The sequence below is a fragment of the Macrosteles quadrilineatus genome, unplaced genomic scaffold (genome assembly GCF_028750875.1).
Source record: "Macrosteles quadrilineatus isolate MER2022 unplaced genomic scaffold, UCM_ALF_1.0 Scaffold_2__2_contigs__length_208266976, whole genome shotgun sequence".
Taxonomy (NCBI): domain Eukaryota; kingdom Metazoa; phylum Arthropoda; class Insecta; order Hemiptera; family Cicadellidae; genus Macrosteles; species Macrosteles quadrilineatus.
In genome coordinates, this window is record NW_026542595.1 from 130,756,552 (window position 1) to 130,772,611 (window position 16,060).

Sequence of the window (16,060 nt, forward strand, 5' to 3'; positions counted from 1 at the left end):
TATGCAGTGCCATTGCTCTCTTCCCCTTTTAAGTAAGCTGTCTTAACAAAAATCCATAAAACCTAGGTCCTTGAGCTCTATGTTACATCCTTTTATTTTATAGCGAGGAATGTGAACATTGTCTAAAAATATATACAAAAAAATCTGCTTGGAGAACCCTTAGAGATACAGCTTTCTTCCAAAAAGATTTGTTTGATAAATTTTAGGCTTGTACAACTCTACTTGATAGTAAAATAAAGATATATATAACTCTCTTAGTGCTACGGCGCTCTACACAATTCTATAGTGAGAAGTGGTAGACTGCACTACACAATTTGAACCTATGTTGCAAAGGCTTGGGTATTACTCATATCGATCTCCATTATTTTCAGATATATTTGTTAGAAATGAACCGGCAATCAATAGTTTAAAGCTTTTGAACTAAACTGAGGCATTAACCAACCAATATATCTCTACAGATTGGTTGTCTACTATATAAAATCTGAAGAGTCGCTCCCAGCGACGCTCGCACTAAAGACAATAACTTCATCATTAGACTTTGAGTGATGCCTTCGCACTAAGAGGGTTAACAATAGGCATATACTCACGCTCCCTGCAGTTGCTTGTTGCCGCTTAGTACAACGTAGGCGGACTGAGTCTCACGTTGTTTGGCCTGCAACATGTTGAGTGTTCCCAGCGGAGTGTCTGTAGAACTCATCTGTTTCATCAACTGTAAAACAACACACAAGTCATAAACCAAATTAATTATTCCCTAATATATATAGCGGCAAAGAAGTTCGCAGATGCCTTAACTCCAATTATTTCTTAGAATTAGAAGCAACTTTAAAACTAAAATCAGTTTCACCTTCTAATTTGTCTATAAATTCAACATTTATGAGGCTATTGGTAAAACTAGACATTCCATTACTAGGTTAAAAATTACATTTTCGATGCCATTTTTGAAATCCCTAAACTATTTTTGCTCTTTACCCTCACTTATTATGTTAGCGCCATAAACTTCAGTCATCTGTTGATGAATGTCTGAAAAACGTATCACTGACCTTATCTCGCATCCGGCAGAAGATTCAGTAATTTTATATTTTTTTTAGACACACAAAAGCAAAGACTTTAACAACGAAGGTGTGATTCTGTTCCAGTAAGCTAATTAAGCTTAAAGTATGTTACTAAGCTATCTCCTTGCGGAGTACATGCAAACTACAGAGCTATCTGCTCAAACGACCCTTACTTAAAAGCACCCTTCATATTGGCTCAGGGGCTAACAACGTGGATTTTAATTCATACCATTTCTTGGAATTGTGAGTTATAAACCATCAATCAATCAAAATAATTTTATTCATGTTGCACATTTTGTACAGAATGGAGTTAGTTATATAAAAAAAACACAATATTAAACTTAAGACTACTTACAAAGAATATTGTTATTATCAAAAAATCAAATTTCAGGAAGTTAGAAAAAATCTCCTAATTTATACATTTCAAATAAATTAAAATTAGTTATATTTTTTATATTGTCAGGTAAGCTATTGAAATATTTAACACCACTATAAGATGGGATTTTTTCGTAAACCGATAAATTATGTCTGTTAAACGCCAATTCATTACCTTTTCTGGGTTGAATACGTATGAAAAGAGTTTAATTTTGACAATCTTTCATGGTTTGATTTAATATAAAGGGCTATTTGATAAATGTATAAGCTAAAAACAGCCATAATTCCTATTTCTTTAAAATGCTCTTTTGCGGATGTTTTTGATTTTAGTTTTAACATTATCAATTAGATTTTAACATTATCAATTAGATTTTGAAAATTTCAAAATAGTAATAGACATTCGACAAAACAATCACTCACCGATTCTTGTTCTCCTTTCTTCATTCGCTTCTCAACCTTGTTCTTGCCTGGTCCTTTTCCATGGAATTTATGTGAAAGGTACCTGGAAATCAAATGCAATGATAGAAAATTTTAGAAACAACTAGGCCTACTATTTTTAAGACTGAGAATGGAAAAAGTTATGTAACCTGTTAAACATTTCAATTCAGTTTATAATATAAGTGAAAAGTGATATGAACCAAAAATACTACCAATGTAAGTTTACAATCCTAGTTGCTTGTTTTAGAGGCAAGGAACCTCCAAACATACATAATTTAGGCTAGGCCATTATGACCAACGATCACATAAGACCAATAGATGGCGTACGCCTATCTAACTAACATCTTTGACTATTAATACAACAACTAGACATTCCATCCCCATGTTAAAGTTGTAGCCAGAATTTTAATAAAATTTGTCTTAGTTGATGTGAGCCACCTACAGAATGCGCTGATCTAAATTACTGATTTCTGCCGATTACATGATGGTTTTTACGAAGTCAAACTGATGGAATGACTTATTATGAGCTATAGGAACTTTTGTGACCCAGCAACTATGTCAGTAACAAAAAAAATGGTACAAAATAGAGTTTTAGTTTAGACACTAGCGCAATCTTTGACTGGCTCACACAACTACATTCTTTTTTAGTAAAAAATTGGCAACAGCTGATCCATATAGATGGGATGTCTTCTTCTGTATCCAATAGTCAATGCTAACATTCAAGCAGCTGAAGCCAGGTCCCCCATCTTACTGTAGGTTAGAATCGCTAGATGCCAGTGAAAACGGCACCAAAACTCAATGTCCCGCGCACAGGTTTTTTAAGGCCTATGCGGGACTATTGTTCGTATTTTGTATATGTATATATTATAAAAAATTTGTGGAAATAAAGCAGATTTGATTTTAAAAAAGACTAAAGGTAGGCCTAAATCGTGAAACTTCGTATGAATGATGTCAATAAGTCTAGGACACTATTAGTTCTAATTAAAAGCTTTAAAGTTAATATTTTCTATTTTAAATAAATTTAAAATATGACATGAAAAAGTTCGTCGCCTACTATTTTTTTTATTTTTTGATCAGGTACGTTAAAAAACAGTGGATTTTGTAGCTATTGAGTTGAATTTTTTGGACATTTTACAAAATTTTTAGCTGGTGTAGTTTGGTTGTAATTTAAATTGTAATATAGGGGCTACCCACCGCGCCGCGTGGCGTCATGTGGGCAGATTCTGCCTACAACCTCACTTGTAATACAGTTTAGATACCGTACTCAAACTTGGAGCTATACAGAAAAGTTCCTTAACTAATTAGAAAATCACAGAGTACATATAAATGTTCTTCGTTTTATTTTTTTGTATTCACCTAAAAATTAATATTTTTTAGCTCTTTCACAAAAATGTATATGACAGTCAGAATATAAAGGAGAGTTGTATAAAGAGTTTAAGAAACTATCTTGTGACTTTGAAAATACGTACATTGTAAACCAAACGCCAGAACTTTATCAAACTTTAATAAGATACAGATACATATATATTATAAATATTAATTTGTAGCTTTTCAGAATTTTTCTTTCACCCAAAAAGTTTTTGTTGTTTATTATGTAAACTAACTTTTTCTAGGAAACGGTAAACGCTAGAAAACAAATTAAAAGCGTTTGAATTAAAATTAAACAATTTGAACAAATTAAAAAAAATTTGAAGGTCATTGTGTTAGTAATAGAAATGTTTACAATACAAAGGCGTATTGTCACGGATATCATTGATATAAACTAACATTTAGTTGTGCCCACTATTAGGGCTCATCACAGCCGGCAGCCGCCATTGTGTTGTAGATTAATGAAAAATACTGGCTTCACGTCACGGCCAACATGCTCCATCTATTGGTCTTATGTGATCGTTGATTATGACAATTACAAGAAATTCTGATTGTTTACAAAGATTCTTCTGTGTACTTGTTAACTAGACGGTGCATTGGATTTTGTTCTGAGGTTTTCCTGAATTGTGCAGCTGTTTACCTTACTGCAATTTACAAGTTTATCTTACTCCTAAAGCATTATCCCATGAAGTCCACAGAGTAAGTATTACCATAGATTAAACATACTCCCTTAGTAGATTCTCCGCGGGATAGGGGTCGGTATGTTCGAGCACTTGTACGGCGAAGTTGCGTGCTGCCCACGTAGTTCAGTACGGTCAGGCTAGGAGCGCTAGAGGTCTCGCCGTACAGCCACACACACAAACACACTCTTACCGCGTTATAGCTCTCACACGCGCGTCCACAAGCCCCGCGCGCCCCGCCGCGCGCCAGCACTGAGCACCAGCGAGCAAGGAATACCACCTTGGCACATAGGCCTACACACGACCACGACACTCACGCCCAGCTTGATTCCATACAGCGTGATTTGTACGTGCAGAGTCTCTAACTGTATTTCAGTATTTGTAACACCAGTGTTTTATTGCGATTGTTCTAGTGTAGTTAATGTGATGTTGATAATTAAATTAATTGTTCTTTTATTTGAATAGCCATCTATTGTATTTGTTACTTGTGAGTATTTTTAACCGAATTCCCCACTACCAACAAAAGAATGAGGTTCTCAATTTGTTTGTGCCAATGTATTTTTTTCTATAGATGTTCATCAATTTCTCTGGGATTTTTATACCGATCAGCATGGTTCCACTCCCAAAATAACCATGGTTTCCCTTTGGTACCATATATAACATTATGTTTAAGTGTAGGCCTAAATATTGGTTCCAGTGAAAAAATGCTGAAAACCTTTATAAAATATTTATTTTGTTAATATGTTTACAGAGAAAGCAATAAATAATAATAATATTCTTACAACTGTTAGTTGAAACGATGAAGGTACAGAGACAGATCTTCATGAAAAAGATGCTTAATATATTTCATGCCATGGAGCCTAAATAACTGACTTTGAGTTTACTAGGCGTTTTGTTTTGGTTACTATGAAAAAGGTATTTCAAAATTTCACCTGCATTTTGTATAACTCCGTTTTGAGTATTGAAATTGTATTCTGTTATCAACACCATAAAATAAACATCACAACAATAAAATTATAGTATATCATTGAAAACATTATTCCAATCGAACAATACACTTATTTCCTATTGATTTTTAAGACATAAAACTTTTAGGCTACGTCGGTTTACAAAAAACATGTTTGGCTGCAAAAGGTAGGTAATAGGGTATAGTGTGGTAAAAATAGAGTTCGTACCACGGACCGAAATGTTTTTGCAGCTCTCGATCGATTTAATTTCTGGCAATCCCAATTCATCATCTGGTTTACCAATTTTTTATAACCAGGAATTATGTAACCTGAACAGGTGACTCAAGCAGTTTTAAAATAATAACTGTTCAGTAACTTTCTTGATCGGTCCAAACAATTTTGCTTTTAAAAACCCTTTAAGTAATAAATATGTTACAAATTAGAATTAAGTCACTAATAAGATGAAATATTTTATCTTTGTAAAAAAACAACCGATTTCAAACCCTCTAAAATAATAAAAACAATAAAATCATAACAGGATAGGTAACATAAATATATAACAAACATAAGCACTGTTTTTTATACCAAGGAAGTATTTACTTGTATTTTATATTTACTTCTGAATGAATGCAATATGCAACTATGGCACACTAATTGTATATATGAATAAGAAACAAATTATGTTGATATTATGTTAGGGAAAAGAGGCTAGGTCAATATTAAAACGTTACTTATCCAAATTAAAAATATTTAAATGCATTATCATTAAAAGATACTAGTTAATATCACTATAGGATTATAATTTATTATCTTATAAAAAAAAACTTTAAAAAGGCATATGCCAATGATGGGTTACAATAATAAAATAACTCCAAACGCAAATCTCTGAAAAAACATGAAGATTAACATCATTAGTTATAGATAAACCGCCTGCAATGTGGACATCCTCTTTAAATTTTCAGTATGTTGTGTCAAACATCATCATAGACTTCAAATACGTGAACTTGAACATTACAAAAGTTTACTTTGAAAGATTTATTTAATTATTTTTAGAGTGTTTAAAATAGGTTAATTTTTTTTTACAAAGATAACTGTTAGTTAAGGAATTTATTATTGTGATATATATAGGTCTATACAAAATTCTTAGGTTTTCTCTTCTTAGTTATACGAGTCGGTTCGGCTCTTTTAACAGACCGAATTTCATAATTTTGGTCTAAAATTCAAGGTATACACGCACAGATTTGCCATCAAGCATCGGCATTCGTTTATCTAGAGTCCAATTCAAGTTATGCACAAACGAAACTTCCTCCATGTACATTTCTTTTAGGAGTTAAATTTGGTATTTCTTTTCCGATTTTCTTCTCCTCCATGCAGGATCTCAAAACAGTCCGGACTCTCAGTGGTTAGGAAATAGTGCTCAAAAAGCGATTGTGAACTGTGATGAGTCGTGCACGGAATCAGGGAGGTTAGTTATCCTAGTCTACGCCACAAATAGGTTATACAATAACCATGTAATCAATACCCTGCAGCCCAACATTTTAAAACATTCTTGAAACTATTTCCGAACATATGCGAATTTCCCATATAGGGAATAAGCTATTACCGTAGTACTCATGGTAAAACCTGGACCTGGGGCCGATTTAATTATTTTGCTTTGAAGTCCCTAGAGGCCGCAAAACACCATCCGTTGAAATTCATCGCGCAAATCGCGTGTATATTTAAATGTGTGTCTGTTAGCGCGATAACTCGAGCAAAAATGGTCCGATTTTTATGAAATTTAGTACAATATTTCTATGTAAAAAACGTTATAAACTAAAGAAAACAGTGAGTGTAAATGCACGTGTTAACAATGGCAGTGTCTGGCGGTAGCTTCCGATGCAACGTCACATGGTGGCGGGGTTGGAAGGGCAGCATCAGGCGGCACGCGTTCACTTCAAAGGAGTGGGCTAACCCAAGGCCACACTATAGTGTACGCACCCGCGCACCACCGTCACCGCGGACCAGGTGAAGAATACTATTCCTAATTCGATTATTTTTTTACATTTAGTTTTGCATTGCAGTTGTTTTTTTATTATTTCAATTTAAAAATTGACAAACAACTTATTTTATTAACACTCTAAGAATTGCCTTACAATATTATATTACAAAACCGTACACCTACTTTAAACCGAACCTGCTTGAGGCTGTTTAATTGCGCGGACTGCAGGAGGGACTTGATGAAGCCACTATGGACTTCTGACACTAGCGGAGTTCAGTTTTGATGCCGTTTTAAAGAAAAGCATCCATGTTTTTATGCTAAAAAACACGGTACTGTTAAGGATGCGCTCTGCCTCAGCTCAGAAATCTCAACTCGGGCCAGTAGATATGTTGCGCCATTGAACAGCGCCACGAGAAGCGCTTGTAGACGTTTTAAGTCCTCTTAAATAAGTCACTTAACTTTTGAAATATTTTTCATCTGAAGATTTTTCCTTACTCCTTAGATTAAAATTTATGACTCTAGCTTTTTTGATTTTCTTCAAAAAATGCATTTGTATGTGTAAAATGCGTTAGAAAAACGCTTATATAGAAGTACTAGCAGAGTACCCGTCCTTCGTACGGGGTTGGAATATAAGTATATAGTGTTTTGCAGCTATACTCAAGCTTTGCGTTTGCAATAAGGGAGGACACAGTTTGATAAAATTTGGGGTTTTTAAATTTACAGTATTCTATAGTGTTACACATCTACCATACCCATAATGTTCTACCACTTCACCTAAACAATAGAGAAAAATAAACTATCAACAATTCGCAAAATTTCACAAATTATTCATGAAATGAAAAACATAAACATAACTGTAAACAATCCTACTTTGACAGTTCTCATTGCGAATCACAGTTTTTTGGTTTTGCTTAGTTCAAATTAGCTGTTTTCATAAATGAAAAAAAATATAGTGCTGCACCCTGTTGGTAAATCTTATAACTTTTTAATGCTTTTCCATATCATAGAACCAACTTTTTTAGTTGAAACAGCTGACTAAATTCTTTAATTCCCTTTAAATATGAATACTCATAAGTTTAACATGGGGAATTACAGAGCCACTGGGGCGGAGCCCGAAAGGATTTTTGAGATAAGAATATGCCTATATGTTAATCGGGAATGTAAGCTATCATCATGCCAAATTTCAGCCCAATCCGTCCAGTGGTTTATACGTGATTGAACTTCAAACAAACAAACAAACAAACAAACACACAAACTTTCACATTTATAATATTAGTAAGATTATTTACCAGTTATTTCACACTTAAAATTCTACTACAGTAGTAGCAAAAAATTAAAAAAGATCAAGCCTACAGATATAAGAAAGGAATACATTAACATAAATTTATTTTCAATTGGTTAAGTACCAAGCTGACATTAACGGAGAGCCAAAGCCATTGCATTAACGTGCGGCGGACAGGCAGAGCGGACCCCCTAGATTTGGCGCTGCAAAGCGACGTGTTTTCCGGATGCATCCAATTTGGATGAAATGTTACACCAACTGTTACAAACACCAATACTGTATTTCATCCTAAACAAGGTTCTAGTAGCAAAAATTAAAAGAAGCCTGCAGGCTATGTCCGAGGATCTGCGTCAGCCCGGTGGTAAATATGGTGAAAAGTGGGAAAAAGTTATGAAACTAACAAACAAGTAAATGTCAATCAATCAACCAAATCAATTCAAATTGACAGTAATTTAGAAAACTTTTAGATTAGTAAAACAGTAAACAGTAAAACGTCATCAAACACACGAATACTAAAACAGAACCAGTGTGGATTACAAAAAACACACAAACGTGTATACTGCATATGTTAAGTCTGTCCTAATTAATACACTCACAGTGATTTACCTTGAGTTTTGTTTATAGTTATCGCAGATGAGACGTGCAGGAAACTGTAAACGTTTGAATTCAGAGGGAATATTGGTAGGGATCGTTAGAATATGTCATTTGGATTAAATAAACTAACCTACTACAGTATACTCCCGACTATCCGCGGGATTGACTGGCGAGAAAACTGAGTTCGTGGATAAGCCGCAAAATTGCTGGTAATGGCTAAACAAAGGTCGAAGGCACTAAAAAACAACACACAAGTGCTTTAAATAAGTTCATTATACAATGCACTCTACGAAAAATTATACTTACATTTTTTAGTTTAATTGTAATAAAATTGTTTAAATGTAAACAATTTGTTTTTAATTGTTGGTTATGTTATATATGGTTATGTTAGGATGCATGATATTAATATTGCTGTGATTAAGTTGTTTGGGTGTAAGTAGATTAAGTAACCTAAAATGCTGTACGATGATTAATGTTATTAAAACATAGTATTACAATGTTATTATGTAAACATTAGAGTCAAGTGATTAAATACAAAACGTCAAATTAAATACATTGATGAGTTAAACATTTCATAATTATTTCCTTTGGATCCTTAAATTTAAATTGTTTATAAATACTTACCTAATATTTCGCAATTACTTTCTAATACAAATAATAATTAATTGTATTTCCAGTTCATAAAGCGTTTCAAAATTAAATTCTCAAATAACATACATTACTTCATTTATTTTCAACAAAACTTTGCGAAGTTTTTTGCCAGTAACAGTCGTACACTACTCTCGAATACGGATTTTTGAGTGTCCATGAGGATTTCATCTCCGCCCGACAAAATTAAAATAAAAACATGTAATTTGGGAAAAGTATGAATTATGTAGGAAATAAGGGTTTATTTTTATTATTTATTTAAAAATGATTCGTTGGTAATGACTAATGAATGAATGATCGGTTATTTATAGTAGGCCTACACTATACACCTTGTATTCCATGACTATGAGCTTCTTTTGTACTTAGTAAAAATAACAGAAAAACTATATTCGCGTATGATTGTAAAATGTAATGGATTAGCTGCTAGTGCTTCGCTGTGCAAGCTGGCTGATTAGCTGTACGGCAACAACGGCGCCGGCCGTGTGTTGGGCTCTGGCTTGGGCCATTCTCGCAGACGAATGCTGTCGTTGCGTTGTTCCTCTCATCGCCACGAGGTTGCGCCATTGCACTGATACCGCCTAGAGCGCTAGTACTAGAAATCCAGGATAGAGCGCACTGAAGTTTGCCCCGTTTTAGCCGTCCTCACCTTATAACATGCCGGCGGGGAATCTACTAAGGAGTATGTTTAATCTATGGTATTACCTTATATTACTTGTAGGTAAGTAAGACATGTTTTTACTCTTTGCTAAATTTACAATTCTGTTATCCATAGAGTTCTATACCTGAAGGCTTCTTTAGAATTGAGAAGATGCCCATTATCATCAATGTAGTCCAGCTTGACGTTTGGTTTGTAGCCGTCTTTCTCCTTGAAGTCAGACGTTGGGCCGCAATATCTCTCCCGTCGGCCGAACTTATCATCCTCTCTACAACATAACATAGCTTAAGCACAACATCTAGCTATGACATGATTTTACTGCATTGATTAAAATTCCTGTTAATTTTTATGCCAGCCTAACACAATCTATTGTCAACCAAAGGTTTTAAGAACCATTAAAAGCATTTTTTTATTTAAGAAAAAAAAAAAACTATAGGCTAAGAAACTGATTATTTGTAGTGGCCGCAGTTGGATACTAAAGATCACTTCAGTTTTGAACTAGTAATATTTCTCTTAAAACAAAAATCAAACAACTTATTTAACCCAATAATTTTAACACATAGTTTATCATTTATAGTTTACAAAAGTGCATAGAACACAAATTGTTTTTCTGCACTCAAAATATTGAACGTTACTTATAAATTATACAGTTTAAGGATTTGAACCTGTGGCATGCAGTTCTTCACTGTCCCTCGAGTAACTAAAAAATTATAAATATCTATTTTAACATTCAATGGCAAAACTAATGACAATAAATTACACACCAATCTACCTCACAAGAAGTCTTTCATTAGGACTAAATATCAGTGGTGTTTTGTAACGTTTTATTGCATCTCTATTAGCCCATATAATTTTCTCGGAAAACTAACTGATCTCTATTCCTTTTCAATGGTTTTCAGTGGTAAAAGTTAGTACATAATCATATAATCAATGCATTATGGTATCACTTACGTGTGAGCCTTGTCCTCTATGGAGTAGTTCTGCGCCTGTAGATGAGCGAAGCGTGAAGCAGACGGTCGCTTGTTTGTCTCCTTCTCCAAGTATCCCTTACTGATGGCCAGCCGAAGGGCTCCCCCCACCCCTGCACCCAGGTCAGGCTCTGCGTCCAGTATAGGAGCCTCGTATTGTGCTATGTCCACCAGTCGCTCGTCTGAAGTACACAATTCAATACAAAACCTCTTTATTCAAACTAACATATGGTATTATGAATTGCATCAATATTCTACAACAAACTACCAATACACAATTTCATTTAATTTCAACACCTCACAAACATATCCTTGATAATGAAAATATACAAACAAATTAATGAAAATAAAATAAAAACCTATGCATTTAGTATTGCCCCTTGAAAAATTCGGAAAACTCAACCATAAAATAAATTACCTTATTGGTTAAAGTGTCACTTACTATACACCTGCTATTTATAGGTATTAAGTTCTATTCTTTAGTAGCTGGACATTCAGATTAGCATTGCTTGGATTAGAATCTGGTGGAGTCATCTTGGCCAACATTATACTCACTCATATGAATCAGAACAAACTTAAACTTACATATGCTAAAAGGTTGAAGTATTTTGTAACTTATTTAAAAAATATCTAGTTGTTTTAGTAATTCGTTTTATCTTCCGAATAAGCAAAATAGAGGACTGCATATAATACAATTCAGTAAAATGTCCCTAGATTCCAAACATGATGGTTACATCAATATTTTTCTAAACAACAAATTCTTGAAAAAAAAAATTAAAGTTAGATGAGAAAGCATTACTAACCCATTTCCACATCATTCCACCCACTGCGCTTGATAGATGATTCTTCTTTCTGCTTTTCTTGTTTCATCTCTCGTTCATAGTCCTATCACAAGAAATATATATTTGTTTATCAAGATGATACTACAAATTATGTAAAAAGAAACTTGTTTTTCTTGAAAAGAAATGAGTAAATCAATACAAATGATAAACGATTGCAAGTTGCAAATTTTTATTTTACATATTATAAAAAAATAAATAAATGTACTGTATTTTGATTTTGACTTTATTTTGTTAAAAATTTAGCATCCTTCACGTTGGTTGTGGTGAAAAGAACGAACATTGATTTCCTAATATCTTAATGTACAACAAAACAATGTAAAGTCATTCAAACCCACAAGAGTTTGAAGACTGATAATTATTTTTCAGTGCTTACGCGATAATAACACATTGTGTGTTTCACAAGTTGATCTACCAACTCGTTGGACTTCTCGTCACATTGAACTGTTAGTTTATTCTCGTGAATTACCTCTATTTTTAAGGAAAATACAACAGTGTTACATCAGCTTCTCACCAGTATCTCCTGAGCATCTTCGTCCCTGTTGCCAGCCAGCCCGTAGGTGGGGATGTCTCCGAGAGTACGGCAGAACTCTGCGGTGGAGTTGAGTACAATGGATCCTCCAGGTCCAGCCTCCCTGTAGCCGGTCTCCTCACTGAGGATCATCCGAGCGACCTGACACAGTTACAAGGTTTTGTGAGAACAGATATTCCTTGGGTAATGATGGTTAAGGAGAACGATAGGAAGGTGTATGGATGAAGTGAGGAAGGAAATGGAGAATACAGGAGTGAGATGGCAGATAGTGGGAAAGGCAGATGAACTAAGAAAGGAGTAGAGCTGAGGGAGACCTAGTTGACGTCCACAGTCAGGAATAACCGAAACACAAGAGGATATGAAAATGGAGTCGATGGTGAAGGAGACAGACATGAAATGGAAAAGACAGGAGTGAGATGGCAGATGGTGGTAGAAGGTGAACTGAGAAAAGATAAGAGAAGAGGGAGTCTGGACATTGTCTATCCAAACTCAGGAATAACCGAAACACGAGAGGATATGAAAACAAGAGTTGACGGTGAAGGAGACCGACAGGAAATGGAAAAGACAGGAGTGAGATGGCAGATGGTGGTAGAAGGTGAACTGAGAAAAGATAAGAGAAGAGGGAGTCTGGACATTGTCTATCCAAACTCAGGAATAACCGAAACACGAGAGGATATGAAAACAAGAGTTGACGGTGAAGGAGACCGACAGGAAATGGAAAAGACAGGAGTGAGAAGACAGCAAATACTATAGGAAGGAAGAGAAACTGAAAAAGGATATGGGAAGATGGAAAGGTCTAGTCTTCGTCAAAACCCAGGAATAACCAAACGGAAGAGGATATGTATGCACTATTGTTTAATTTAAAACCAAGCATTGTTACAACCATGTAAAAGTTCCTCAACAACAACAACATTAAAACAAAAGAAGCTTGTGTTAAATGTTGAGGTTAAATTTTACATGGGAGTAGCAACATGCATCCAATGGCTTGGCTCCAGAGTGTTTTCTTACGCCCTACTCTTTTCTAGCTCAGAAATGTTTAGTGTTCCACAACTCTACTTAAACTCAACAGATGTTTCAAATTTACATATTTATTTCATTTTATTGACAGAAGAAACGATGATCACAGGAGGAATAGGCTGGGATTCTATTTTATGTTACACAATTAATCGACGACAGTGAGATTATATACAAATTCCTGTCAAAGCATAAGAGGATGAAATCAGAGTAAAAAAAAATATAACGGTAGCCTAATCATTTAAAGAATGTTCAATATTTTAAAATTTTAGTTGTCTACTATTGTAAGTTAAAACCTACCGTCTCTGGGTTGGCAGCGGTTTCTGCAGCTTCCTTCTGCTTCAGCTTCCTCGCCTTCTTGAGAGCCAACTCCAACTCCAGGTTGTCATCCGGCTCTACCTTCACCTCGGACAAATCTTCTGTCACTTCTACAACAGAATAAATACACTAACAGTTTAATCTTTTGTAAAAGGCTATCATATATTTATCAACAACATTATGGTGGAGTCTTGAGTATCTGATCTTAGGTTATTTAACCGTTATCCAAATTTCTCTATGAATAAGCTATTTTTCTATCGCCTGCCATTTTGATTTGGTTTCAGAAACAGCATGGTATTCTAGAATTCATGGTGGTGGTTTTCAGTGACAACCACTTCAGTTGTAGATAACTGCCAGACGTTTCGCCCTCACTATGAAGTCGCATACTCAGTGGCTAGACTGACACAAGACGCGGTTGACGCCGAAAACCACTACCATGGATTTTAATAATAGCGACTGCAAAAGCCTACGAATGAAGACTAAATACAGTATTCTAATTAATTAATATCACTCTATCTTTTACCTGGCATATCATCGACATCCATTGGATCGTCCATGGGCTCATCCTTAAGAGCGACATTGCCACGAGAGCTGTAGCCTTCGATGTCAAAAGCCTCAGGGTCAGGTTTGATGTTGACCTGAGGCGTTCTCCGAGTGCCCAAGTCCTTCAACCAATCCTCAGTGTTTTCAGCCAAGAGGTCATCTGCCTTCAGTACCTTCTTACGCTCTCGGATCTTGCGCACCTGTGGACCGTTTGGTTTGTTTACATCCAACCTCTTCACACTAGGCTCCAACCCGAAACTTTTTTACACATTACTTTTTGTTGATCAAAAATAATGTTACCATAGGTTAAAAGTAAATATCAATTTCAACTTTAATTGCTATTATCTTAAAATCAACAACTCCTACATAAATCAATTTCTTAAAGTAATCAACAGTTTTTTTCTGAACTTTATCCCTATCACTATATGCAATATGTGTTGTTGTCTGCTCCAATATATTTTGTTGGCCAAACTGTGCCACTACCTATGGCTAACAACTCCCATTGCTTAACTAAATTCCATTAAAATTTTTTACTATGGTTTTGATTAACACAGTTGGTTTAACCGGGTTGAGGTTAAAAGTGATTTTACTGTATTACGTTTTGTTAAATGAAAGTGCTTTGCACCCATAGCAATATAAAATTAAATCACCTTACAACATAATCTGTATCTATATAAGAGGAAGTATGTATGTATATACCCTATGGACTCCAAAACCACTCGACAGATTGTATTGAAACTTTCAGGCATTATTCAAGGATGGTTTGTGTGAAGTTTGGTACAAATCCGTCAAAAGGGCTTTGTCGCAGAGGGTTTTAAGGGGTTCAATGTCACCCTTTTGGAACTGCAATGTTTACAAATAAACATAATTTAAAAGCAGATGTTTACTTTGGTATCACAATCTGATTTATAGGTTGGAATATCACAACATTCTGTATTAGTCATGATTAGAAATAGTGCCACACTGTTACCACAGAATGCAGCACAGAAAACTATTTTACTTTTGGATCATTTTACTTCCAAATATGTTAAACCCTGATCGCATCACACCTGTGCACTCAACATTTAAATTTAAATGCTCTACAATATCCACAATGGACGGCCGAATGTTGGTACGCCTAAAAACTTCTACATTTATACACAAGATAAAACAAAAAACATTTTTTATCCACTGGCACTACCTATATTAAAATAAATACCGGTATTCAACTTTTGTTTTTTGTATACATTTTTTATTATTTATAGTAAACAACAAATTACCATTTAAAATAATAGTTGATAAGTGCAGCAACGTGTGCCGGGTAACTGCTAGTATTTCCATAAAACATAAACAAATAATCTACCTTCTTCTTAGGCTTCTTAAACTGGACGAGTTCCTGTTCCGTGTAGTAGTCAGACGCGAGCTGAGGGGCAGGTAGACTGAGTGATTCTACCCGTTTGTGTACCTGCTGCAACTTGTTCTTGATCTGCTTCTTTCTCTGATTCTCGTCCACACCTGTGCAGACGATTGTTGTCAAAGTACATAACAGAAACAGGAAATTTTCTTACTTTTTTCACTCTACTTTGTTAGATTCTGCCCGGAACATCCATACAAAGTCAGTAGGCCTACAGAGAGCAGTTACAACTAATGCAGCCGTTTTCTTCTCAATATTGAATATAAACCATTATTTGATATTTTGATACATAGGCCCCACTATGTGCATGGTGAATAGCTAACACTCATGATTTTCTATCAGCATCTACCACACATTAACAAAACATTTTTCTTTTGAATTGGGCCAATAAAAAAAGTAGTAGAATAAAATAAAATAAAGACTTTACCTATTTAGC

The 16,060-nt window shown here is 34.8% G+C and overlaps 2 protein-coding genes across 2 annotated transcripts in view; both read right to left on the bottom strand.

The window, feature by feature from the left end:
- The window catches only part of LOC128985428 (uncharacterized), a 433,133-nt gene that overhangs the window by 29,619 nt on the left and 387,454 nt on the right, over positions 1–16,060 (bottom strand). The gene's annotated exons all lie outside the window — the stretch shown is intronic.
- The window catches only part of LOC128985418 (U4/U6.U5 tri-snRNP-associated protein 1), a 41,472-nt gene that overhangs the window by 317 nt on the left and 25,095 nt on the right, over positions 1–16,060 (bottom strand). The window contains exons 8-16 of the mRNA XM_054404896.1: positions 15,574–15,725; positions 14,212–14,431; positions 13,671–13,798; positions 12,339–12,497; positions 11,789–11,870; positions 10,969–11,167; positions 10,145–10,285; positions 1,848–1,929; positions 588–709 (exon numbers count right to left, since the gene is read on the bottom strand). Coding sequence (XP_054260871.1) covers positions 588–709; positions 1,848–1,929; positions 10,145–10,285; positions 10,969–11,167; positions 11,789–11,870; positions 12,339–12,497; positions 13,671–13,798; positions 14,212–14,431; positions 15,574–15,725 — 1,285 coding nt within the window. The remainder of the gene's footprint in view (positions 1–587; positions 710–1,847; positions 1,930–10,144; positions 10,286–10,968; positions 11,168–11,788; positions 11,871–12,338; positions 12,498–13,670; positions 13,799–14,211; positions 14,432–15,573; positions 15,726–16,060) is intronic.